This window comes from Drosophila tropicalis, unplaced genomic scaffold, assembly GCF_018151085.1.
Source record: "Drosophila tropicalis isolate 14030-0801.00 unplaced genomic scaffold, ASM1815108v1 contig_615, whole genome shotgun sequence".
NCBI lineage: Eukaryota > Metazoa > Arthropoda > Insecta > Diptera > Drosophilidae > Drosophila > Drosophila tropicalis.
In genome coordinates this window covers 1,009,908-1,036,309 of record NW_027173095.1, presented here as the reverse complement: position 1 = coordinate 1,036,309, position 26,402 = coordinate 1,009,908, and the positions used below count along the sequence as shown (strand labels likewise).

At 35.9% G+C, this 26,402-nt stretch overlaps 1 protein-coding gene across 3 annotated transcripts in view; it reads left to right on the top strand.

The window, feature by feature from the left end:
• Nucleotides 1-26,113, top strand: part of dpr19 (defective proboscis extension response 19) — a 294,597-nt gene extending 268,484 nt beyond the window's left edge. For all 3 annotated transcript variants that reach the window (XM_068292216.1, XM_068292214.1, XM_068292217.1), the window contains exons 6-7: nt 25,383-25,720; nt 25,793-26,113. In XM_068292216.1, coding sequence (XP_068148317.1) covers nt 25,383-25,720; nt 25,793-26,004 — 550 coding nt within the window. In that variant the 3' untranslated portion in view covers nt 26,005-26,113. The remainder of the gene's footprint in view (nt 1-25,382; nt 25,721-25,792) is intronic.
• Nucleotides 26,114-26,402: the final 289 nt, after the last annotated feature.

The window sequence follows — 26,402 nt, the reverse complement described above, 5'->3', positions numbered from 1 at the left end:
GGGTGGAATGGTATATTTAAGTCGCCAAAATGTATGTAACAGGCAGAAGGAAGCTTCTCCGACCCTATAAAGTATATATATTCTTGATCAGGATGAATAGCCGAGTCGATCTAGCCATGTCCGTCTGTCCGTCCGTCCGTCCGTCCGTCCGTATGAACACGCAGATCTCGGAGACTATAAGAGCTAGAGTCACCAAATTTGGTATGTATGTATACTCGTGTATTATGTACATATGTATATAGAGTTAATTGGAATTTCGGCCACGCCCCCTTACGCCCCCAGGAATCACATAAAACTGTTTTTCTTAAAAAGTATAACAGCTAGAGACATCAAATTTGGTTTATATACTCGTTTAGTTGGCGCGCAGAAACTAATTGTTTAAACTTTTTGCCACGCCCCCTTCCGCCCCCGGAATTTACATAAAACTGATTTTCTTAAAAACTATGACAGCTACCGACATCAAATTTGGTATGCAGACTAGTTTAATAGACGCGCAGAAACTGGCTATTTACAAATTTTGCCACGCCCACTTCCGCCCCCGCAAATTAAACAAAACTGATTTTATCAAAAACAAACAAAGCTAAAGTCACCAAATTTAGTATGTATACTGGCTTAGTATGCGCGCAGAGTATATATACTTTCATATTTTGCCACGCCCACTTCCGCCTCCATAATTAAGAAAAAACCGATTTCCTCCTGTAGTTTTTTGACTATCGCAATCAAATTCGGCAGACTAATTATTCTTATCTATTTCTATCAAACTTACAAATTTTATTGAAATCGGATTAGAAACATGCAATTGAACGTATTTTACCACGCGATCCATAAGGCCAAAATTGGCCGTTGGCTAGTGGCGGCGCTAGAGTGCTCGTGTGTTTGTAGAGTGAGCGAGATGGCATATACTATGAAACGTGTAAAAACAATTTAATAGACATACATTTGGTTTTCGAAATTTGAAATATTTGTTTCACCTGGTGTATGGTATACCCAAGTCGGCGAGTCGACTTACTTGCTTCATTATTTTTTATTTTTGTATTCCTTTTTAAAATAAATTAACTTTTTAATAAAATGGTTGTCTGCTCAAAAAATAATTGTATAGTTGCCACTAATGCGGTTGACTCCCATGATTATATTCTTTGTTGGTTGTGTGACAATGCGGTTCACGTTAAGTGTGCTGTTTACACAGGCAGAATCAAGGAGTCTATTGCTAAAGGTGGTGGCTTAAAATATGGATGTGATGCTTGACGGGAGGGAGAGAATGAGATGCGCTCTTTCATGAGGCGGCCTAGAGATAGTTTTGACACTTTAAGGGCAGGTTTTAACAAACTCCAAGCGGAGTTTACTGCGGTGGAGATTCAGTTCAGAAGCTTATCGCTTATGGATGAGTCTCCGAAACGAAAAAAAACCAGTCCTTGGGGTGTTTCCTTATCTGTTGATCCGACAGCATCACTTATTACCCATTCCAATGGAAATTGCCGATAGTTCTAAAAGTATCGAGGGCACCGTAAACAAATTGACTGCTGCAGTGGGTAACTTGTCCAACGTCGTTGGAATACCACCAAAAAAACATATATTTGTTTCTAGGCTAGACCCTGTTGTCACATCTGATGATGTAATAGCCTATATTCGGAAGAAAGTTAACGCCTCGAATATTGCAGTGGAAAAATTTAAATTTTCTTATTCTCGGGACATTTCGTCCTTTAAAATTAGTGTTTCTGCCAATATCTTCGACATTATATGTCGAGAAGACTTTTGGCCGAAACATATACTGTAAAAAAGAAAAATCGGCAACCGATTCGCCCGCCAACAACAACAACTAATAATATTCCTGCCACATCAGCATCTGATGGTGTGTCAAAAACTAGCGTCGTCCCTTAACCTGGGTTACCAGAACGTAAAAGGACTGAAATCTAAACTTCTTAATCTCTATGTAGATAGTCTTTCTTTTGAGCATAACATTCTAGCTTCTACAGAGAGGTGGCTAAAACCTGATATTGCTGATGCATCGGTTTTTTCCACAAACTTTTCTATATTCAGACATGACTGGATCTCTCGCATAGGCGATGGCGTTCTGATAGCTGTTGATGCTGCTTTATCATCTGAAATGATTCAATTTTCTAGCACCCAGGAGATTGAGTTTGTCGGTGTTAAAGTAAATTTTAAATCTTTTAATGCTTTTATTACTTGTTCCAATATTCCACCATCATCAGACATAGTGATATATTTAAATCATTTAGAGGCAATTCAGTTTGTCTCCTCTTTAGTTCCCAGTCAAGACATGCTCATAGTTGTAGGTGATTTTAATTTACCCTCTTTAGTATGGTCACCAAAAGATGAATCTACCATGTTGCTGCCCTCTTTGCCACATGACTTTATTGATGGGCTTCTAGGCTTATCTTTATCCCAAGTCAATCCTGTCTTGAATTCTAATGGAAAATCGTTAGATCTTATTTTTGTATTGGATTCTTCTTATTGTGATGTTTCTAGGATTGAACCATTTGTTCTTCCCGAAGACAAATTTCATCCTACATTAAATTTAAAAATTGATCTGCCCTTGCTTTCATTAATTTTTGTTTCAAATGATTTACCTCTAACTAGGTGCTTTCGTAAGACTGAATTTGCCAGCCTTAATGAAAACATTATCACTACCGATTGGTCTTATCTGTACAATTGTAGAGATATGAACTCAGCTGTTCGCTTTTTCTATGATACTCTGAATTACCTCTTCGATATTTGTGTTCCTCTTGGTAGGCTGGAGCGGCTTAACAAACCTCCCTGGTACTCTCGAGAGTTATCCAATTTGAAAAATGTGAAGACTCGATATTATAAGAAGTTTCAAAAAACACGTCGTTCATCAGATTATGCTCTGTATACAGTCGCTCGTTCACAATTCATAATGCTTAATACACAATGCTAGAAGAATTATCTTTAGCAGTGGAAGCTTATGTTTTCTTCTGACCCTAAACAATTTAATAATTTTGCACCTCTGTGCACCCATCTTGTTTGTGTTTTCAAAATAATAAAGCGAGCACTGATCAGGCAATTGCCGATATGTTTGCGAGTTTTTTTCAAAACAACTTATTCCTCAACGGAATATCGAGCAAGTCCGTATGCTTATCATTTAAAAAGGCTAATTGCATTTTCAATCCAGTGATTAATGAAAGTTCTCTTCTTAGCGAACTTAAACTAGTTAAACCTGCTTATTCTCCGGGGCCAGATGGACTACCTGGATGTGTCTTCAGGTTCTGTGCAAACGCATTATGTAAACCCATTTTAAAATTGTTTGTATTGTCTATCGAACCTTTCTATTTTCCATCTATTTGGAAAGAGTCGTATATCATTCCTCTGCATAATCACTTGTGATTTGAGAATCACCATCCCAACATGGGTTTGTGAAACGTAGACCTACAAGGGGTTCGAAAATGCTAAACAAACTGATGTCATATACACTGACTTCAGCAAAGCTTTTGATTCTGTTAATCATTCTCGATTACTTTCTAAACTGAACGACATTGGGTTTCCACCTCTTTTCCTTTCTTGGGTTTGAGAATATTTGACAAATATAAAACAGAAGGTACTTTTTAAGTCTTCTTTTTCCAATTCAATTCCTGTGACTTCTGGTGTACCTCAAAGTAGTCATCTTGGCCCTCTGCTTTTCACATTATTCATTAACGATCTTCCATCAGTCATTGTTTATTCGGATGTGCTTACGTATGCTGACAATGTCAAGCTTTGTCTTACTTATAAAGATACATATTCATTTATTCGGCTACAAGCTGATCTTAAAAACTTTCAATCCTGGTGCCAGTTTAATCTATTAAATCTTAACACTACCAAATGTAAGGTAATGACTTTTTTTCGTAACTCTCTTATAGCCATCACTAAGAAGAATGGTATATCTAAGAAGTCTAATGTTGGCGAAAGAATAGCTTAAGCTGAAGCGATCCGGCGCACTTACGAGCCGTGACAACTATTATATAACTGTGTAACATAATCGTTACCTAAACATGATCTGTGAACAGTTATACCATGCGGAATGTGTGAAATATGTTACCGCTTCAAATTATTCAAGGTTTAGCGACGATGGCACGTGTTAAGCCGATTTCCATAGAAATTTGAAGTTTAGTTGTAGATCTTAAGAAATCTGGGATGTCTTTCGCTGAAATAGCCAAACACTTAAATTTGTGTAAGTCGTCCGTTCAAGAAATAATAACAAATTTTAGGAAAAATATCACTATTAACAATAAATTCGCAAATAGAGGCGTAGGTGTTATCATCTATTGTATTAATGAAGTAAGTAAGTCGACTCGTCGACTTGGGTATACCATACACCAGGTGAAACAATTTTTTTTCAATTTCGAAATAGATAAGATTAATTAGTCTGCCGAATTTGAATGCGATAGTCAAAAAACTACAGGAGGAAATCGGTTTTTTCTAAATTATGGAGGCGGAAGTGGGCTTGGCAAAATGTTTAAATAGCCAATATCTGCGCGTTTTATGTAAATCCAGGGGGCGGAAGGGGTCGTTGCAACAATAGATCCGAATGAAGTAAAGAGATTTGTTGCATTTTGTAACTATTATAGACGTTTACCAAACTTTGCCCAATACATACGCGTATTGACAAATTTATGCAAAAGGAATGTCAAATTCGTTTGGACTGATGCATGTGCTATTGCATTCCAATATCTAAAAACAGCACTAATAAATCCACCAATAAGCAGTATCCAGATTTCAATAGAGATTTTTGCATCACAACTGATGCTAGTAAATTTGTTTGTGGAGCAATGCTCAGTCAAGAATATGACAATCAACAATTACGCGCGTTTACCAAGGGCTATCATACGTATTTCCTATGAAAAAACTATTTAATAAAAACAATTATTTTGTTTTATTAATCTTCCAAATCTATTGTCTCTATATATGAGTCTGCTGAATCTATGACATCGTCATCTGAATCCGTTATGTCTATCGGTTCGAATGAACTCTTGAAAGCACATGAGCCCATTCAGGCACGTCTTTTCTTAAAAGGGTCCTAACCAATAGTTTGCTGTAGGGCACCTTACTGGATTTTTCCATGAGTTCTACGATGTTTTTGTGGTACGGTACGGTGAGGATGATCAAGGTGCGCTAACCTAATTTGTACCAAGTTTAAAGAGCGTTGAGGTGGGTGGCATTGCTCGCTCTTAAAATTCTTAATTAAGTCTTGGACTATGCTCGGGTGCCTGTCGTTTATTATTTCGAAGTACCTGTCAATCGTGGACGTACTTTCATAGTAATTGTATAAAATTTTCTTTTTATAAATTTTATTAAAAAAAAATTGTTGTTTACTTATTATTTATTATTTGCATCAATTAACCACATATATATAATTAAATTTATAATATAAATTTATATATAATAGTATAACTATTATAAAACATACGTATGTAGTATGTTTCCAATGGAGACCTACTAAAACTACAATACTATTGTGCTTGAGTTCGAACCCCGACATAGTGGGAGTTTCCCCCCGATGAAGCAATACTGCAAGGTAGTTCCGTCGGCGAAAATGGAAACGATTGTGGATAACGAATAAATTTTTTTTTCCAAATTAACAACAAAATTTTTTTTTATTATTTTGTTTTTGTGGTTGAGCTTTCAACGGACAACTTGCTTAATGCTTTTTTTTTTTTTTTTATAATCAATTTTAGGAAATTTTTATTTTAGATTCCTTTTATTTATTTAAATATGTGTATTTTTTATACCATACTTCCATAGAAAGAAATGGTATATTAAAGTCGCTAAAATGTATGTAACAGGCATATATCTGTCCATCAGTCCGTTCGTTTGTATGAACAAGCAGATCTCGGAGTCTATAAGAGCAAGAGTCACCAAATTTGGTATGTATACTCGTGTAGTATTTAAATGTATAAAATAATTGGAATTTTGCCCACGCCCTCTTACAAAAAACTGTTTTTCTTAAAATAAATAACATCAAATTTGGTATGTAAACTAGCTTAATAAACCCGCAGATATTGACTATTTTAAAATTTTGACACGACCACTTCCGCCCCGGTAAATGAAATAAAACTGATTTTTCGAAAACTAACAAAGCTAAAGTCCCCAAATTTAAAATGTAGATTTTTTTAGTATGCGCGCAGGACATGTACAGTTTAATATTTTGCCACGCCCGTATCCGCTTCCATAATTTAGAAAAAATTAATCTTATATTTTTTTGTACCAAACTACCAAATTTTATTGAAATCGGACTAGAAACATGCAAAATATGCGTATGAACGTATTTTAGTACGCGATCCACATGGTCAGAATTGGCTGTTGGCTAGTGGCGGCGCTAGAGTGCTCGTGTAATTGTAGAGTGAGCGAGACAGCATATGGTATGAGGCATGTTAAACCAATTTAATATACATACGTTTGCTTTTCGAAATTTGAAATATTTGTTTCACCTGGTGTATGGTATACCATAGTCGGCGAGTCGACTTACTTCATTTCATCTTATTTTTAATAACATATTTTTGTAACGATATATTTTTTATTTATTTATATACATATGTATTTATTCTTATTTTTTGGGTCATATATTTGTAATATATTATATATATATTTTTTTTGATTTTATTTCTATTTATATGTCGGGACGCCAAGACTGTTGTTCACTTCACTTATGTATGTTTTTTATAGTTTCCACTTTACACTTTCACTTTCACTGTAACACTTTTTATACCCTTGCTAAAAGGGTATATTAATTTATATCCGTATATCTCGGATTCAGCCGGATCGGACCACTATATCATATAGCTCCTATACAAACCCCAAAGTCACTTTTCTCAATAACTTCGTTATTTTCTGCGCTATCATCGTGAAACTTAATATTATAGAGATTATTACGCCTATTAACTACTGTGCCAAATTTGAACAAGATCGGATGACTATATCATATAGCTCCCATAGCAACGATCGGTCGAAAACAGTGACTTTTGTAAATAACTTCGTTAAAAGCGTTTTTAGATAAAACGTTCTTCCACATTGATGGCTAATAGGTAAGGAAACAGTTACCAAAAAATTTGCAAGGGTATACAAACTTTGACGCGGTCGAAGTTAGCCCCGGCCCTCTGGTTATAATTTATTTATATACATATGTATTTATTCTTATTTTTTGGGTCATATATTTGTAATATATTATATATATATTTTTATTGATTTTATTTCTATTTATATGTCGGGACGCCAAGACTGTTGTTGACTTCACTTATGTTTTTTATAGTTTCCACTTTACACTTTCACTTTCACTGTAACACTTTTTTTCTTAACTGTTTGGTCATTTTGTAGCCGCTGCGAAGCTAATGTCAGGGCTACAATTGGCACATGTCAATCGATTGGAACTAACTAGTAGGCTTTGACTTATTAGTCACTTAATCAACACAATCCGTCCTCGTGCAACCCAGACTGTCAATGAACTAATATTATCGAAGTGTTATTCAAATATCCATAATTACATCAATTTTCTTATTGGATATATATATACTTAAATATCTGGTTTTCCCATAGAGGAAAAAAAAGATATTGTGAGTTAAAAGCAATATATGATATTGATGGGATTTGATTGGCGTTTTTAAGGGACAATATTTATTGCAAGTGTTTAATTGTTTATGTTAATTATGAGTTAGCATTCACACGCTTTGATTTTGAGGGGGACAATTGTTATTGCAAGTGTCCAATTGTTTATAAAAACGGATGTTTACTTTAACGTTATGAATTTTAGGGGGCGAAAAATTTATAGGTTATTGGATATTGGAGTTGGATATATGACTCCCACATCCTAAAGAAAATAGCCTGTCCTCAGGCGGATACATTGGGATAGCGAGGGGTTTTTCTGAGCTGTATAGATTTTATCAATTTTGTTTATAATTTGGGACTCAATTTTTTCAATAATTGGGGTTTCAAATTTTTCTGTGGGAGCTCGATTGTCAATTAATCGAAAATGCTTAATTATTAATTTTTGTGGCATTGTCTTAAACTTATAGATTAAGTATGTAATCAAACTTATTATAGTAAGTACAAAAGTAATTAATGTAATAGTTTGAAATAGTGTATAATTTTTAGTGTGTTCGTTAATTATCTCTTTTGTTTGGATAATTGAAATAGGTTCTAGCCTGGTTATATTGTTTGTTACATAAAGTCAATGAATTTATTATTGATATTTCGTTTGATTGTAAGGCACAATAGTAAATTTTTATAATGTTATTGCCTTCTATTATTTAGTCGTTTTTTACGCAATTTTGATTAAGTTTAGTTTTTGGTAAGTTCCATGTTACAATTATGTTTGGTTCAGTGTAATTAGTTTGAAAATTCTTATATGTTTTAGTATATTTGCAAGTGGTTGGAATTTGATTTAAAATGCCTATTATACATTCATTAGTTTCTATTTGTTTTGTATTTTTAATAAACAAATTGTTGTTGTCAAAATAGTATTTTTCGTATGAATTCTCTGTTCAAATATTTTTATTTTCATCTGGATAAGGAAGTACAGTGGCCGTCAAAACTGATTCAATGTTTGCAACTCTTGCAGTTAAACAGCTGCTGTATGAATATAGAGCAAGCAAATGAAACAAAACTTATTTTTACAGTTACTTAGATTATTCTTAATAAAATAATGCAAATTAGACAACGAAGGAGCGGAAACAACAGAAAAGGGAGATGTAAAACAAAAGCAACATGCATTGACTCACTTTTGACTATTCCTATTTTTAGGTTCTTTATCAATAACTGCATCTTAATTTACAGTTATTTTGGGGAATTGTTTTTCGCTTTTGATTTATTCATATTTGTAGTCAATTTTGAAGAAGTAAAGTCATTTGTAATTTACACCGGGTACCTAATAGTTGCAAAATTGATTGAAAACTCGAGAATGAAAAAAATTTCTAAACCCGTTGAGGACAGTATAGTGTGCCTTTCAGAAAGAGGATCCTCGTCGCGAGAAATAGCCAAATCCCTCTCTATAAGTCAAGCGACAGTCATTAGAGTATTAAAACGGCGTGAAATCAATAACCAAAATACATCCAACGGACGCCCTCGACTGATTACTGATGGTGATGCACGCTTAATGATCAGCCAAATTAAAAAAGATGGTCATATGACGCCCAAGGATGCTGCCAAAGCAATTGGTAAGCCGGTTAGTGAATCAACTGCAAGAAGGGCACTTCGAAATATCGGCTACACTGCGATTGTAAAGAAAAAAAGCCAGCACTGTCCGAGAAAAACGTTAAGGCACGTCTGCAATTTGCCAAAATGCATCGGAATTGGACCATTGAGGACTGGAAGAAGGTTATTTGGTCAGACGAGTCCAAATTTAACCGATATCAGTCCGATGGAAAGGAATACTGCTGGATAATGCCCGGAGAAACCATTCAAAGGCGACATGTCAGAGAAACTGTGAAACACGGAGGCGGGCACGTTATGGCATGGGGATGTTTTACTTGGTGGAGTTCTGCAAAATTAGTCAAAATTAATGGAATAATGCGAAAGGAAGATTACTTAAACATTCTGCAGACCAATCTTGGCAATTTTATTGACAGATGCGCTTATGGTACAACAGATCTTACTTTTCAGCAAGATAATGACCCTAAGCATACAGCTAGAATTGTCCAAGATTGGTTATCTAACCAAGAATTCAAGCTGATGAAATGGCCAGCACAAAGTCCTGACCTCAATCCAATTGAGAATTTATGGTCAATTGTGAAAAGACGGCTGGGACAATATAAAACACCGCCAACAAACCTGGAGAGCTTATGGCAACGCGTGGAGGAAGAGTGGGCAAAGATTCCTCAGGAAATTTTTCACAATCTTGTGGAAAGTATGCCCTCTCGAATCTCTGCAGTAATAAAACATAAGGGACTTTGGACAAAATATTGAAAATTAGAAAAGAAAAAAAGTTTAAAAAATGTTTGAAAAAAGTCAAAACTGAGTCAATGGTTATTATTTTTGTTTATTAATTTTTGCTGAGAAGCTTGAACAATATCGAATTACTTTTTTATATGGATTTGTTAAGAACTTTATTAGAAATAAAATAAAAAAAAATTGGTTGACTTTGGGTTGTTTTTGTTTATTCTGTGAACGCTCAAACGTAAAATTGCAAACATTGAATCACTTTTGACGGCCACTGTATCTCAAAGATAGGGGTTTTTATTATTTCTCGAGGAATGTTTGAAATGATAAATATCTCGTTTGAATTTGAATTTATTCAATAGTTTTTCCGAATTAACATGACTTAAGTGATTATGTTTTTAAAGTTTTGGGTTGAAAATTCTTAGTCTAGTGAGCTGCATCTTCATTTTAATGTTAAAAATAGCATAATAAACAAAAAAGTCATCTTGAGTTGTTGACCTGTAATTAATCAATTGTCGTATTTGCTTTTATTAATTTTCTTTTTCTTCTTGAATTTTGATTTGTAGTGTGTGACCTTTTGTCCTCTATTTCTTTCTTCAAAATGTTTCTCGTCTAACTGATTTATTTCTCCTGTCTTTTTAAATGGATTTGTCGTTTTTGACTTTACTAATGGTGCTTGTTTAAATCTAGTGTCAATTTCGAAGTCGTGTCTATCTTCATTTAAATTGTTTATTTGATGTATTTTTTTGTTTGGGTATTATAGTCGGGGGATCCTGCATAGGTAAGAATGTCCGCTGGTGTTCGGTTAGTTGTTTTATATCTCGTCTTATGGTTGTATACGTAGAAAATTTTTTTCAAATTTGACTAATTTGTCTTCGATGTCATTTTCACTATTTATAATTCTGAGTTTTTTATTTACTGTTTTATGGAATCTTTTTACGTCTGAAATGCCGTTTTTACTTGATGTGATTTCTAACTTTACATTTTCTTCTTGTAGCCAATTTTTTTTTCTAACCAATTTTTGGTTTCTAACCAATCTCTAGACTTTACTTCTACAAGTGTTGCAAATTTGGAGTAAATGTGAATGCATGAAAGGAATTGTAAATTGTCGATCATGTAAAAGTCCCTGACGTATTTTTCTCTGATATTAAAAGTTTCTGGTGTTATTTCAAAAGTTAGTTTTGTATTTCTATTTTCTGTCTTTGCGATATTGCAAAAAATGGAATTTTTTAAAATTGTTTTTATTAGGGGTTTTAAAAAAGGGAAAAAAAATTTTTTTTTAAAAAAATTAATCGTTTTTCGATTTCTGGAAAAAATAATTCTTTATGTTGTTTTAGGATTATTTCATTAAATTGTGCAAACGTTTAAAGGTCCTCTAACTTAATGCTAGATTTTGAGGTTTTTATACCATACACCAATAGGGTGAAATGGTATATTAAAGTCGCCAAAATGTATGTAACAGGCAGAAGGAAGCTTCTCCGACCCTATAAAGTACATATACTCTTGATCAGAATGAATTTTGGCCACGCCCCCTTACGCCCCCAGGAATCACATAAAACTATAACAGCTAGAGACATCAAATTTAGTTTGTATACCCAAACGGGTACTAAACAGTTAGCGTGCAGAAATTAATTGCTCAAACTTTTTGCCACGCCCCCTTACGCCTCCAGGAATCACATAAAACTGTTTTTCTTAAAAAGTTTAATAGCTAGAGACATCAAATTTGGTTTATATACTCGTTTAGTTAGCGCGCAGAAATTAATTGCTCAAACTTTTTGCCACGCCCCCAGGAATCACATAAAACTCTTTTTCTTAAAAAGTATAATAGCTAGAGACATCAAATTTGATATGTAGACTAGCTTAATAGACGCGCAGATATTGGCTGTTTAAAAATTTTGCCACACCCACTTCCGCCCCCGCAAATTAAACAAAACTGATTTTATCAAAAACAAACAAAGCTAAAGTCACCAAATTTAGTATGTATACTGGCTTAGTATGAGCGCAGAGGATATATATTTTCATATTTTGCCACGCCCACTTCCGCCTCCATAATTAAGAAAAAACCGATTTCCTCCTGTAGTTTTTTTTGACTATCGCATTTAAATTCGGCAGACTAATTAATCTTATCTATTTCTACCAAACTACCAAATTTTATTGAAATCGGACTAGAAACATGCAAAATATGGGTATGAACGTGTTTTACAAAGCGGTCATCAAGGCCAGAATTGGCCGTTGGCTAGTGGCGGCGCTAGAGTGCTCGTGTTTGTAGAGTGAGCGAGATAGCACATAGTATGAAGCATGTAAAAACAATTAATTTGACATATGTATTTACATTCGAAATTTGAAATATTTGTTTCACCTGGTGTATGGTATACCCAAGTCGACGAGTGGACTTACTTGCTTCATTTTTTATTTGCGTTCGATTTTATTATTTCAATAAAAGCTTGTTGGAATATGGGAAAATTTTTATTATGAAAATATAGTACAGTGTTTTTATTGCAAAGATATCTTATGATTATATCCCTTGGGTAAGCATTGGTCATTTCCTTGTATGTTATTTTTATACCCTTGCAAAAAGGGTATATTAATTTTGGTCAGAAGTGTGCAACGCTTAGAACGAAGCATCTCCGATCATGCAAAGTGTATATATTCTTAATCAGCACGACGAGACGAGTTCAAATAGCCATGTCCGTCCGTCTGGAGCAACGCAAACTCCTCCCAGACCGTAAGAGCTACAGAGCTGAAATTAGGCTTGTATATACTGCAGGGGTTGTATACCACGGATTCAGCCGGATCGGACCACTTTATCATATAGCTCCCATACAAACACCAAAGTCACGAATTCTATTTGCCTGTTGAAATATTTAATGGGATTTTCTACTATTTGAATGTAATTTTCATTATTCTCATGAGCACTATGTATTGTAGCTGCTGTGCTTTCTGTTGATCCTAAAAAGTTACATAGTTAGACAGATAATAGATAGTAATTCCTTTTCTATGGCTGAATAATTAAGTTCAAGTTCGTTAAGTGTTCTACTACCATAAGAAATATGTCTATGATCCTGTGAGAGGAAAGCACCTAAAGCTATTTTGCTAGCATCTGTGGTTTGGAAAAATTTTTTTTGAAATCGGATATGCAAGTATAGGATCATTCATAAGGAGATATTTTAATTTTTCAAAGGATGAAATATAATTTGCGTCGTTTATGTTTATTTTAGCTCCTTTCTTTAATCCTAAGAATGATTTAATTTCTTTTGGGGTTTTAGGGATCGGAAATTTTTGAATTGCTTTGACTTTATCTGGGTTAGGTTTTATACCTTCTGTTGTTATTAAATGACCAAGGAATGCTGTTTCCTTTTTCATAAATTCGCATTTGTCGAGTTGGAGTTTAAGATTAGCTTCTCTTAGTTTGCTAAATATCTTTCTGAGTGATAGTATGTGTTCCTCCAATGAACTGAAGTACACAATGATGTCATCCAGATAAACAAGGCAATCCTTATTAATAAGGTCTTCCAAAAGATTATTCATGCATCTTTGTAATGTTTCCGGGGCATTTTTAAGACCAAATGGCATACGTGTGTATTCGTAATGGCCATGTTAAGTTGAAAAAGCTGTTTTTGCAATAGATTCAGGATGCATTTCAATTTGATGAAATCCCTTAGCTAAATCAATGGTGGTGAAGTATTGGAATTTTCCCAGTTTGTCGAGAATTTCGTCCATGACTGGAATTGGGAATTTGTCATCTATTGTGACTTCATTTAGATTTCGATAGTCAATGACTAATCTGAATTTTTGTTTGTTGGAAGCATCTCCTTTTTTTGGGACGATCCAAATGGGTGAAAGTAGGGGGAATTCGATTTTCGAATGATACCCTGTTCAATCATTTCATTTATTTGTTTGTTGATTTCTATATCAAATGTTATTTGATTCCGTCCATATATGTATGGACATTTATAAATTGGATCCTCATGTTTTGTATGAATAGAGTGCCAAATTTTCACCTAAGCGGTACTGAATGTCACTGAATTCGTACAAGACTTTTTTAAGTTTTTGAGTTTCTTCGTTGTTTAAATGGTCGAGACTATACTGATTGCTTTCTATTATTTCATTTTCACAAAAATTTTCGAATGTGTCCATTTTGCTGACTCCACAATTACTTTCTCTTTGCCTTTTTGTAGGCTGGTTTGCTACATTATTTTTTGGATAATTATTTTGCTGTTGATAATTCATTGGATTTTGAGCTCTGTCAATATTTAATTTTTGTTGAAATTCTTGGAAAAGTTTTTGGTTTTGTGTTGTATCGGATTGTTTTTGTTGAGACGGAGTTGTACTATTGGGTACAAAGGGTTTTCCACCTTTTTGATTTTGATTTTGGCTTTGATTTGATTTTCCAATTCCTGTTGTGCTGTTCTTGTATAACCCTTCTCTTTGAGCTACTTGTTTCAGCTTGCTAACTGTGGTTATATCTTATCTGGCTAACGCCATAAATAATCTATAGGGTAATTTTTTGTTTATTACATCTTTTATAGTGCTATGCTTTTATTTAAAGCATTTGTATAAAGAATGGTGTTATTTGCATCGTTTTCTAGACTTTGTTTTTGATACAAACTGTTACAAACTTACGAAGGTTTCCTGAATAGCTGGTGTTGTAGAGGCGTCGAAGAAGTTCCTCACAGGGGGTCTGCGTCTTCGATTCATTGATGAGGAGTGACCTTAGTTCCGGCCAGGTGTTGGCTTGTCCAATTCGTAAGAGCCGTTGTGCCTCTCCAGTGAGCTGCATTCCGATTGCGCTGAACAATATGTTATGTTGCCTTATATCATGGGTTGGATATAAGTGCATAATGAAATCTATCCTTCTTAAGAATGACGTCAGATTCTCTGGTGCTCCATCATAGTTTGATATGTGTCTTAACGAAGACAGTGCGTGATTGAGGTGGGCTTCGGTGAGCTCTACAGCCATTTTGTTTCTTCTTTTTGTTTGTTTTAGTGGTGTTTTGTTTTTTTGATTTTCTGGGTTTTAGTGATGTTTTGTTTTGGTTTTTTGTTCGCACACAAGTTGGCGTTTTTGTTCCTCAATTGGATTTAATGGTTGTAACACACAGTTGATGATATTTTCGCGCACAGTTGGCGAAAATGATTTTTCACTGATGTATACTTTTGAACACTACCCGTAGGTTCTTGATGTCGGATAGGAGTTTTATAGTGATTATACATTAATTCTATGTAACACGCGGATAATAATTCTAAGTGTCACACGGATAGAATTACAGGTTCACTATATTGATTATTCAATAATTTTACATAAAATTAATGTGTAATAATTCTATGTGTAACACGGATAGAATAACTAGTTCATTTTTACCGATCCTACCGACTGCGCCAATTAAATATCTGGTTTTCCCAAAGAGGAAAAAAAGATATTGTGAGTTGAAAGCAACGGACTTTATTATTTGAATGAAAACTTAAAACTGAGTTACAAAAATGTCTTATGGTTATATTTATAGGCTAAATTTGTGAGCCCTTTAGTGGCGTGATTGATATTGATGGGATTTGATTGGCCCGAATTTTAATGCTGAGTTAGCGTTCTCACGCTTTTGGCTTCTAGGGGGACAATTGTTTTTGCAAGTGTCCAATTGTTTATAAAAACGGATGTTTACTTTAACGTTATGAATTTTAGGGGGCTAAAAATTTATATGTTATTGGATATATGACTATATGAACATGCTACAATATTTAAATCATTTGTAGCTATCTGGTCATGAGGTCAGAAATGGAAAGCAGTAGGTTGAAACGTCGTTTAGAATTAAAAAAGCTGTAAAATCTTTTACGGTTTTGATACAGCACACGATGTAATTATATTGGCAATGAGTTTTTAAAATACAAAGTGGAGATTTCGCTAAACAATAATAGTCATAGTCAAGTGGCAAACCAGTTTTTTTAAATCTTTTATATCTCGATTGACAAGTGTGGAGATTGGATAGCCAGACCAACGTACTGGAGAAAGTAAAAACATTCAGATAGGAGAATGAAAACCAGTGGCCATTTGCGTTCCAAATACATTTTTTTTTTTTTTTTTAACGTTTAATATATATTTGTTGAATCTACTCTTAAATTAGAGCCTAACAACAAGTTTGAGATATTTTTCTTAATCTAGTACTTAAGATAAATCCTGGGGATATTGCAGGCGGCCCGAATCACTTGTTATTGGGTTGGTCTGTCATTTCTTTTAAGACGAGTTCTATTATTAGTTCGCGTAAGGGAATTGGCAAGAACATTTGGGTGTGCATCCAGTTTCGGAGAATACTTAAGTTGTTGACTACCTATTTCAGATTTTACGCTAGGTATGTTTAGATCATTTTGAATGTTGTCGTTCCGTATATACCACGGGGCCCCCGTGATTGATCTTAAAATTTTCGACTGCGCTCTTTGTATAATATCGACATTGCTGGTACTTGCCTTCCCCCATAGTACGGCTCCGTAAGTCCAGATGGGTTTCAGTACGGAGTTGTATAGGAGGACTTTATATTCCAGACGTAGAGGGGACCGAGCATTGATGATCCAATGTACTTGCTTTCAGTTTAAGCTGTGACTTTTTTGCTTCGATGTGCTTGCGCCAAGTTAGTCTTCTGTCTAGGTGGATGCCAAGGCTTGAGGAACTGGTACGTTGTTTAGCATTAGAGCTCGACAGTTTCTTCTGTTAAGCGTAAATGTAACATGTTTGCATTTCTGCTCGTTGACCCGGATACGCCAGGTTGCTAGCCATTCCTCTACCAACTTGAGGTGTTCCTCTAATTTTGCAGAGGCTTGTATTGGGCATTTGGATCTGCTGAGGATTGCCGTGTCATCGGCAAAAGTGGACGTTGTAAGTCCTAAACTCGTTGGTAAGTCTGCAGTGTACAGTAGATAGAGCAATGGGCCGAGTACACTGCCTTGCGGTACACAAGCTTTGATTTCAAAATCAGCCGAGACGGAGCCATTACATCTTACAGCGAATTGCCTATTGTAAAGGTAAGATTCCATGAGTTTGTGGGTGTACTGTGGCAGTTTTTGCCGGATTTTGAACATCAGACCCTCCAGCCAAACTCTATCGAAAGCCTGGGCAACGTCGAGAAAGACAGCCGCACAGTATTCTTTTAGTTCGAATGCTGTTCGTATTTCGGATGTTATGCGATTGACTTGTTCAATTGTACCATGTTTTTCGCGGAAGCCGAACTGGTGTGAAGGGATTGTGTTCTCCGATGCCAGAAATGAGTTTAGTCGGATCTGCAGGACCTTTTCAAAAAGCTTCGAAAGACAAGGCAGCAAACTAATTGGCCTATAGGATGATGGCTGGATTTTGTCCTTTCCCACTTTAGGAATCATGATGATAGTGGACCTTTTCCATGTTCTTGGGAAGTAGCCAATTCTTATTATAGCGTTGAACAGTTTGCAGATGTATTGTATGGCAATGATAGGGAGTTCCAGGATCATTTTCGGCGTGATTAGGTCATGGCCAGGGGTTTTTTTTGGCTTTATGTGGTTTTTAATAACTGCAGTGATCTCGTCCGATTGGAGTTCCGAGTACTCACTATCCGTTAGTGTGCTCGAAGGGGGAAGTACAGATGAGTTTGATGTTGGATTTGGCTGGAAAACCATTTTAAGATGTGTGGCAAATACGGATGCCCTCTCTTCGTCACGGCGGGCCCATCCACCGGTTGGACTCCTTATCGGTGAAATTGTCTCTGCAGGAGCGCTTAAAGTTGGGTGGGCTTTTCACAGAGGATGTTAAGTGCTGGTTGGGCTGAGCTTTTCTATGTATTTTCTTTGAGCCCAGCTTTCCTCTTGTCTTAACGCCTTGGAGAGGTTGCGATTAGCATGACTTAGGCGAAGTTTTGCTGCTGGTGAGCGAGTAATCTGCTATTCTCTTCTTAGACGTCGTTTTTCCGTTACTAATTGTTCTATCCGCCGGTTCGTAGGCCTGTCAACAGGTTTAGTGTAAGAATAGGCAGGTGGAGTAGATACTCTTGCTGCAGCTGCCATCATAGACTCAAGTGCAGAGACGCACATATCAATGTCCTCTGCAGCATCCAGTTTCGGCGAACAGTCAATGTGGGCACTCATGTACATTTTAAATTTAAGCCAATTTGTTTTGTTGTTTGTAAGCCTATATGGGCGATCAAGTACTTGAGGTCTTGTTAATAGTGTGAATAGTACTGGAGAGTGATCGGAAGTTAAATCTAGCAGTGTATCCGCAGTGATCCGATTACGTGGAATCCTCTTGGTTACTGCGAAATCAATCAAGTCAGGCACTTTCTGTGGATCTGTGGGCCAATAAGTAGGCCTACCCGGTGAGACGCAATCCATCTTATTGAGAGGGTTGACTATTGTGTTGTACAACTGCTTGCCTTTAGGATTTACCAGGCGAGATCCCCAGTGCGTATGTTTGGCGTTATAGTCCCCTGCTGCAATGAAGCGATCTGCGAGTGTGTTAAAGAAATCGGTAAATTCCTTTTCAGAGATTGAGAAGCGTGGTGGGCAGTACAGGGCAACCAATGTAGTGTTGCCGCAGCTGGTTTGGACGGTTATAGCAGTTGCTTGTAGGTGCTGTGTTTCAAATCTGTTGAGGAACGAGTGTTTTATACGGTTTTTGATTAGGATACCAGTCCCGCCATGAGCTTTTCCGTCTGGATGGTTTGTTGCATAGAAGGTATATTTTGGTATTTGAAAATTATTTTTTGATGTTAAGTGTGTTTCCGAAATCAGCAAAACGTCGATTTCACTTGAGTCTAGGAATAGTTGCAGTTCATTTTTGTGCTTGGAGATGCCGTTAGCATTCCAAAGACATAGACGTAGGGAAGCCATTATTTATTCTCGATAAGCTTCTGGATAAGCAGGTTTTGATTCCGCATCAGTTCTTGCATACAGTTTTGCATGAACGTCATAAAAGTGGTCATGTTTTGATTGAGTGAGATCAATAGGGCTTCTAAGCCACTTGGAGTTTGCTGGCCAAGCTCTGGTGCGCTAGATTGCGGATTCTGTAGATGGTGGAGTGACGGGGTCTCTTTTGCGGGATCCGTCTGTCCAGTTCGGAGCACACTAGCGAAGGATACACTAGGATTGTATGTAGCAGGCATGTTAGATGATCTAACATCCTTGGCGAAGAATACCTCCGGTGTAGTTTTAGAGGCGTTGACGGTGATTTTTGGTCCAGCTGGGGGTTTGCGCCCGTTTAGGTGAGATTTAAGATCCTTGAAGACAGGACATCCTCTGTAGTTGGCCGTGTGGTTCCCTCCACAGTTACTGCATAATCTTAGTGCGACATTGTTTCTGTCCTTGGTGCAAATGCCATCTTTATGATGTTCGCCACAGCCAACACACACTGACCTGAGATTGCAGTTGTTAGAGGTGTGGTTGTATTCCTGGCAGTTTTTACACTGCGGTGGTTGGTGTCTCTTATGGGGCTCCTCTACGGTGATTCTTCTGTGCAATAGGAGCTGTAGGTTGTAGATTGGGTGCACTTCATTTGGCTTCGACCGCTTTGCATCTGGTTGGAGCTCGATTTTAAAGAGCGGCTGTGCGACTTTGTTCCTGTTGATGATGTTGACAACGGATTTGACCGCAAACCTTTTTTTCGACCAACGCGTCTGCTATTTCTTGAGTAGTGACCGATGGCTCAATCCCCTTCAACACAACCTGGAGCCCTTTACTGCTTTTTAGTTGGTAGGTATAGAAGTTGATGTTAGCATTACGGAGGTACTTTTCGATGATGCGGAAATTGTCCTCAGTTTGGGTTTGACATTTAATTTCTTTAATGTTACCCCTATTGGGAGGGGTTACAACAAAGTTATTTGCCCCTACTGTTTCTACTAGCTTCGAAATCAGGGCGCTGCAGTTGGCTCCACGGATGTATAAGGGGGGGTGGTCTAGCCGATTAAACTTTATCTACAGCGCCGGCTTGATCATCTTGCTGATCGGCAAGAATTTTAAAACGATTCCCGCTAAGGGGTGCTACTCGTTCATTTGTTTTGGTTATTTTCGGCGTGTTGCCACTTTTTTTCTTTTGCGGGCTTAGCTTCCGCTTAGTTATTTTAATATATCTATCCATTCCAGTTTGGACAGAAGTCGTTGGGTTTACTATTGTGGCTGACTCAGGGCGACTTGTCGTTGACGGCTTGAGGCAGGTCAATACTTCGGCAGACGTTGCAGTAGTTGCTGTCAACGAGCTGACGATGCTGGTCGGTGCAATCGGTGACCCAGTTATCGTTATTGATGGAGAAGCACACTGCTCTCTCCACGGAAAGTTGCTTTTGATTGCTGAGTGGCTGGCACTTTCGGTGTTATTGCTTACGTTAGCATTCAGTGGGGTCGGCGACACCACCGAAAAGTACGCGTTGTTGCGTTGGACCGAGAGTCGACGCTCACGTTGTTGTTGTACAATAAGTTCTTGAAGCTGTTGCTGTTGGGGATCGAGAGAGCTTGGGCCCGAATTGGTGGACATGGCTTTTGTAAAAATTACGCACTTTGTTGTTGCAACTTAGTATTTATTGCTATTAGAGCAATCTAATAGCAATATGATTGTAAATAGGCGTCTCTGGGGCGACTGAGAGCCCTACACAAATTTTTGCAAACGCGGTCTTTTTTACACTCAATTTTTGCGGAGTGCATTAAAAAACACGTCTGTACACGGCGGCAGTTAAATAATAAATTCAATTCCAAATACATAAAAGACATTTTATTTTATAAATTTTTGAAAAGGTATCCATTAGGACTGTAATCTTGTGGGATTGCTCTTTTACCAGAGCACTTAAAGCATTCAGGTGGATTTATTGGTTTCCGATATGTTTTTGCCGATTATGTAGCATAGTTTCTAACCAGTTGCTCCGACTGCTCGGCAGTTTTCTATGTGGTATGCCTCTTTGTGCCTGGCCATATGTTATAATTGGTCTGCTGAAGGTGGTTTCGGTTTGATTGTTTCCTTGAACAGCGGTAGGGTTGCAAATTGGGGATCTGTTGATAAATAGAGTATCCTTTGTAGTGAGCCGAGTGGTTCTCAATTCTCTCCAAAATTTCCACAAGTAGCGCAACGAGCTATTTTATGGCAGCCGTATTTGGTGTGGCCGAAATTTAGACATTTACGACATTGAGTAAGGTCATTAAATTTCCTGGATACTTTGTGAAACTTAAATATTGAGTAATTTGTGGTTCCTGTTTATAAGTTCTTGTGTATTACTTTTTTGGCTTGTCGAAGGTCGGGGCTTGTTTTCTTGCGTCTCATGCGTGCAGCTTGCCAGGCATTAGAGGGCACTTGGAAAGACGATACATTAAATATGGTGTCCTTCGCCATGATGTCCAAATCAATTAAATTCATATTAATATGTCACATCTTTACCTGGGCTGGGTATAAGTACCCACCAAACTCTACCACTGTATTACTTAAACATGTTCTAAAAGCTTCTGTTACATAGCTCATGAAGAGCTTCAAAGTCATAAAACCGAAAAATAAAAGACTTCTTTCTGGAATTCAAAGAGGAGAAGACTTATTTTCCTTACAAAAAGCCAAGCTCGGGCTTAGGCACACACAAACCATACAGTTTTTCATAGTCACGGCCGTTAAGACCAGCAGATTTTAAGTAAACTAGGTTATCGCAGAGCCAGCAAGATATTCCTTTTAAATGATCTTCACAATGATCAGCAAGCTTGCAAGTAGGTAGACATTGAAGCACAAAAAGAAACACAAAGCCAAAACATATTAAATTATGTAGAAATTCAAATACACATCACTAAGATTATTATCTATCCAAAACCAATAATTACAAATAAAATAAAGAGACAGCTAGAGCGCACAGCACTAGAAAGAGTGCAACAACAGTTTGAAGCCAAGCTTTGAGAGGCGGAGTGCCAAAACTGATTAATCCCAGCACTGATGGTATGATCGGGGCGATGAGGGGAACAACTGTAGAAGCAATGAAAAGAGAGAAAAAAACTAAAACAGAATAAATAAAATGCACCCTTCGGTTCACGAAAAAACAAAATAACTTGCCAAATTATGCAAATAAAATACAGGGATGTCAAGTAAAACACACCGGCAAAAGCTTATACGAACTAAGCACAATAAAAATTTGAGGAAAACTATACATATTGATAAAAAATAAAGTCAAAGTCAGAAAATATTTCCAAGAATGTTTTTCCTTTAAATTTTGAATGAAACCATTTATTGTTTTAAACTACAGTATTACGTTTTTTAACGTTTTAATTAAATTTTCAATAAATCTTGGTTATAGTACAAAATACCAAGTATAACAAAAATATTTGGGTGCGTCGATTAGTTGGTTAAGGCGAAGCCCTTTACACTAATTCAGCTGGCGCCCAAGGGTATGCACATAAAAAAGGTGAAATCTGCAGTTGCAAGCTTAGCCGTTCTTTTTTCGTTTCCTGTAGTTTCAACTGTGGATTCTTTAGCGAAGTCTGTTGATGATGGTTCTTGGTGGTTCTTGAAATAGCTATAAGGACAACCTGCTCACCTTTTGCGCTGCCTATGATTTTAAATCTTATAAATTATTAAGATTTATTGACCTGAAGCCGCGCTAAAACCCAGTTTTGATTAACTTCAATAAGGTCGAAATCTAGACAAATACAAAAAAAGGAAGGCCCGCCACTTGCTGTAAGCCCCCTTTTTTTTGTCATAGTACAATATACTATTACAAAATATTTAGGCCCGACGGTAAGTTGGTTAAGGTGAAGCCCTTTACACTAATTCGGATGCCGCCCAAGGCTATGCACACAAAAAAAGTGGAATCTGCAGTTGCAAGCTTAGCCGTTCTTTTTCGCTTCATGTAGGTTGAATTCCCAACTACTTTTAGCGTTGAAGATTTGGTATGGCCATTACAACTGTGGATTCTTTAGCCCAGTCTGCTGATGATAGAACTTGGTGATTTTTGAAATAGCTATACAGACAGACTGCTCACCATTTGTGCTGCCTATAATTTAAAATATTAGAAATTAGTAAGATTTATTGACCTCAAACCGGCTAAAACCCTGTTTTGATTAATTTCAAAAAAGGTCCAAATCTAAACAAAAACACAAAAAAAAAAAAAAAAAAAAATTTTTTTCCCGTTTTTTTTAGGTTAATTTTGAAGATTTGCTATTGATAGCTGATTTTTATGAAAATAATAATTCATATTTACATCAATATCTAATAAAATTAACATTTCGGAACTATAGTTGCTATTTTCCAAACTCTTTCATGAAGTGTCTCACCAATGCAATAAAGGGGTCTGAAGAGGCTGTCAGTATATTCAAAAGGTTTTAGTTTTGTCTAACACGAGAGTTTTTAATGTATTAGTGTATCTGAACCTTTTTTAGTCCTTGTTTTTACATTCTTGTGCTTCTTCGGATAGCTCTCCAATTGGTAAACACTGATATTCTATTAAATCCTTTTCGTTGGCCAAAATTTCGTAACTGTTTTAGTTGCAAACAATACCTACACCATTGGGGTTAGTTCTATTTGCGAATACAATTCAGTCAAATAATGTGCTTTTTTTCAATGCAAATTGAAAAAATTTGGTCACCATTTATAAAATTATTGCAATTAAAACATTTAGGATGACAGCCAACCTTTTAATGATCCCACCCTAACAACTAATATTAATGATGTCATTTTATTCTTTTCAAGAAATCTCTTTGTCGTGTTTCCATTATTTAACCTTTAATCATAGCTTCCGAACGAATTCAGTTTGTGCAATTAGCCACTTCTTTCTATGTACATTCTCACAAATATGTGTATTATCTGTTTTTGATTATCCTGGCTGGGGAAGTGGCTGGGCAAGTTTTAACGTAAATTCTATCCACTTGATTTTGCAATGCATGGTAGAAATTCCATCTTCGTAGCAGTTCTGATTTTCACTATATAAAGGTAATTGGAGAAACCAAAAATATTAAACTTGAAGAAACCCAATTATCTATTTCCTAAAATTGGATATACCTAGAAAGAATCTCTTAAGAAAAAAAAAAATCCAATATTTCTAAGACTTTTATATGTATATATAGTCAAGTAGTATTTTTAAAACATTATTGAGCAATGTTAACAATTAACAACGCACAATTTACAGCAAAATACGCATACGCTCTTCTTCTTCCTTATACCTGCAGCGCATTTTTTAGGCGAAGTTTTCCTAGTTTTATGGCTTAAACATCGGTGTCGCAAATTTCCGCAGATTGGAACCATACACATCTGATAGGCAAATATTTCACCTATCTAGTGTGTGTAAGCCGGTATTAGTATTAGTTGATCCCTATTGGTTCTGTTAAACCAAAGTTCAAAAAACGCCAATATTTACGGTATTTTTTAAACGCTTCTAGTTCAATAACGATTAAAGTATGAAAATTAATAAAACATGCTATTTATAAAGAACATACTTTTTAAATAAAACAAAAAAATCCAAGATCGATTGTTGAAATCGCATGATATTCAATTTTAATGTTGAGACTTTTTGTAAAAATTAACATTTATTCCCATTTACTAAAAATTATTAAATTACTTTGTACGCCTCCAGCACCCATGAATCTCAGCCGATTACAAAATTCTTTTTTTCATAATCTCTGAAGTATTCCCTATTCTTGATTGTATGTATCATTTTTGCCGAACACAATCAAAAAAAAAAATGTTTTATTGCTCAGTTTAACATAGCTATTAACTACGCTAAGATTGTAGGCCGACCGTTCGCAAACATTAGACTTTTTAGATAAAACGTTTTTCCATTTTGACAGCTATAGGTAAGCTTAGAGTAACAAAAAATTTAAAAGCTTATACAAACTTTGACGCGTCTGAGGTAAGCAACGCATAGAAGGAATCATTTCCGACGAGACGAGTTTATATAAACATGTCCGTCCATCTGTTCGTCTGTCCGTCTAGATCAGGGCACACTCCTACTGGACCGTAAGCTCTCACGGTAGCTCTACCAAGCTGAAATTTTGCATATAGGCTTATATATACTGCACAGGTTGTACATATGTATATCACGGATTCAGCCGGAGGAAACCATTAAATCATATAGCTCCCATACAAACCGCAAAGTCCCGAACAGTGAATTCTCTCAATAACTTTCTGGTCTATTGAAATTTAATATTGGTGGGTTTATTACCTTTATGAACAACTGTGCTTAATTTATTCAAGATCGGGGCCATATCATATAGCTTCCATAGGAACAATCGGTGGAAAACAGTGACTTTGGTCAATAACTTAGTTATTTGCTATGCTAGATGAAACTTTTTCCGCTTTGACTGTTAGTTCGGAATGAGTATCAAAAAACTTGCAAGAGTATGCAAACTTTGACGAACTTTTTAATTTTGCATGTATCACAACATAAGCTCTGTTTGAAAATTTTTCTTATAGCTGCCGTTTTTCTTATCGAGAGATATGCAGTTAACGTGTAATTTTTAGAATTTATTTTATAAAAAATACGAAATTTGCTTTTATAAACACAAAGGTGTTTTTAATAAATTTTACATCTCATTTTATATAGGTATCACGATAATAAAATGGTTAATTATGATACACAAGGTGGATTTGTTGTGACTTCACTATCGACCAGTGCACAGTTGACTCATGAAAGTGGATCGATTTTAACAGTCGCACAAAATATTCCTTCAAATAAATCTCAAGTAACGTTCAGCAATAGCAGTACCATTAGCAGTTCTTCAACTTCTAATCCTTCTGTTACATCTGTTCCGTCGTCATATCTTCTACTTCCTTCAATGAGTGTGCTAACCATTAGACATGTAAACTTTCAACACGGTGGTAATTACACATGTGCGCCATCAAATGCTCGCCCAGCTAGCATTACAGTACATGTGTTAAGAGGTAACTGCAGACCAATGAAGTGAAATACAACTTATTTTTAAGCCACTGTTATTGTCTTTTTGTCTTTTTCAGGTGAAAGGCCTGCTGCAATGCATCACGCAAACAGAACCATTTTAGATGGTGAAAACAATAACAACAACAGTTTGGGAATAAATTTGGGAGGTTATAGTTGTTCCATTCGTTTTCAACCATCAATCACTTTTATCTTTTTACCACTCATTTGTCTGTTGGTAAATTGTAAACACTTTTTTTTCATCCCTTGTATTATATTTCTTTATCAATGATACTTAGATTATTTGCCACATTTAGTTAAAGTTTTAAAGTGTTGCTTGTGCAAGAAGAGAAAAATTTTAAACAATTAACCCAAAATCTTAGTATATTAGGTATTGTAAATACATTGTCATATATAATACATAAATAAGACCATTTATTATCATGTTAACATTGTATGCTTATCTTTGTATATATAGATAAATTTAAAATATAAATAGACTTCCATTACGTCTAATGTACTGAATTGTTTATTAAGAAAACCCATAGATACAAAGTATTCATTTTCAAAGAATGTCAGAATTTGGTTAGTTTTCATTAAAAATGTTAAAAAACGTTTCAATATGTTTATTAAATTTTAAAGAGCAAACCCCAACATGGGTTTAAATAAGTACATCGGAATATGCATAAT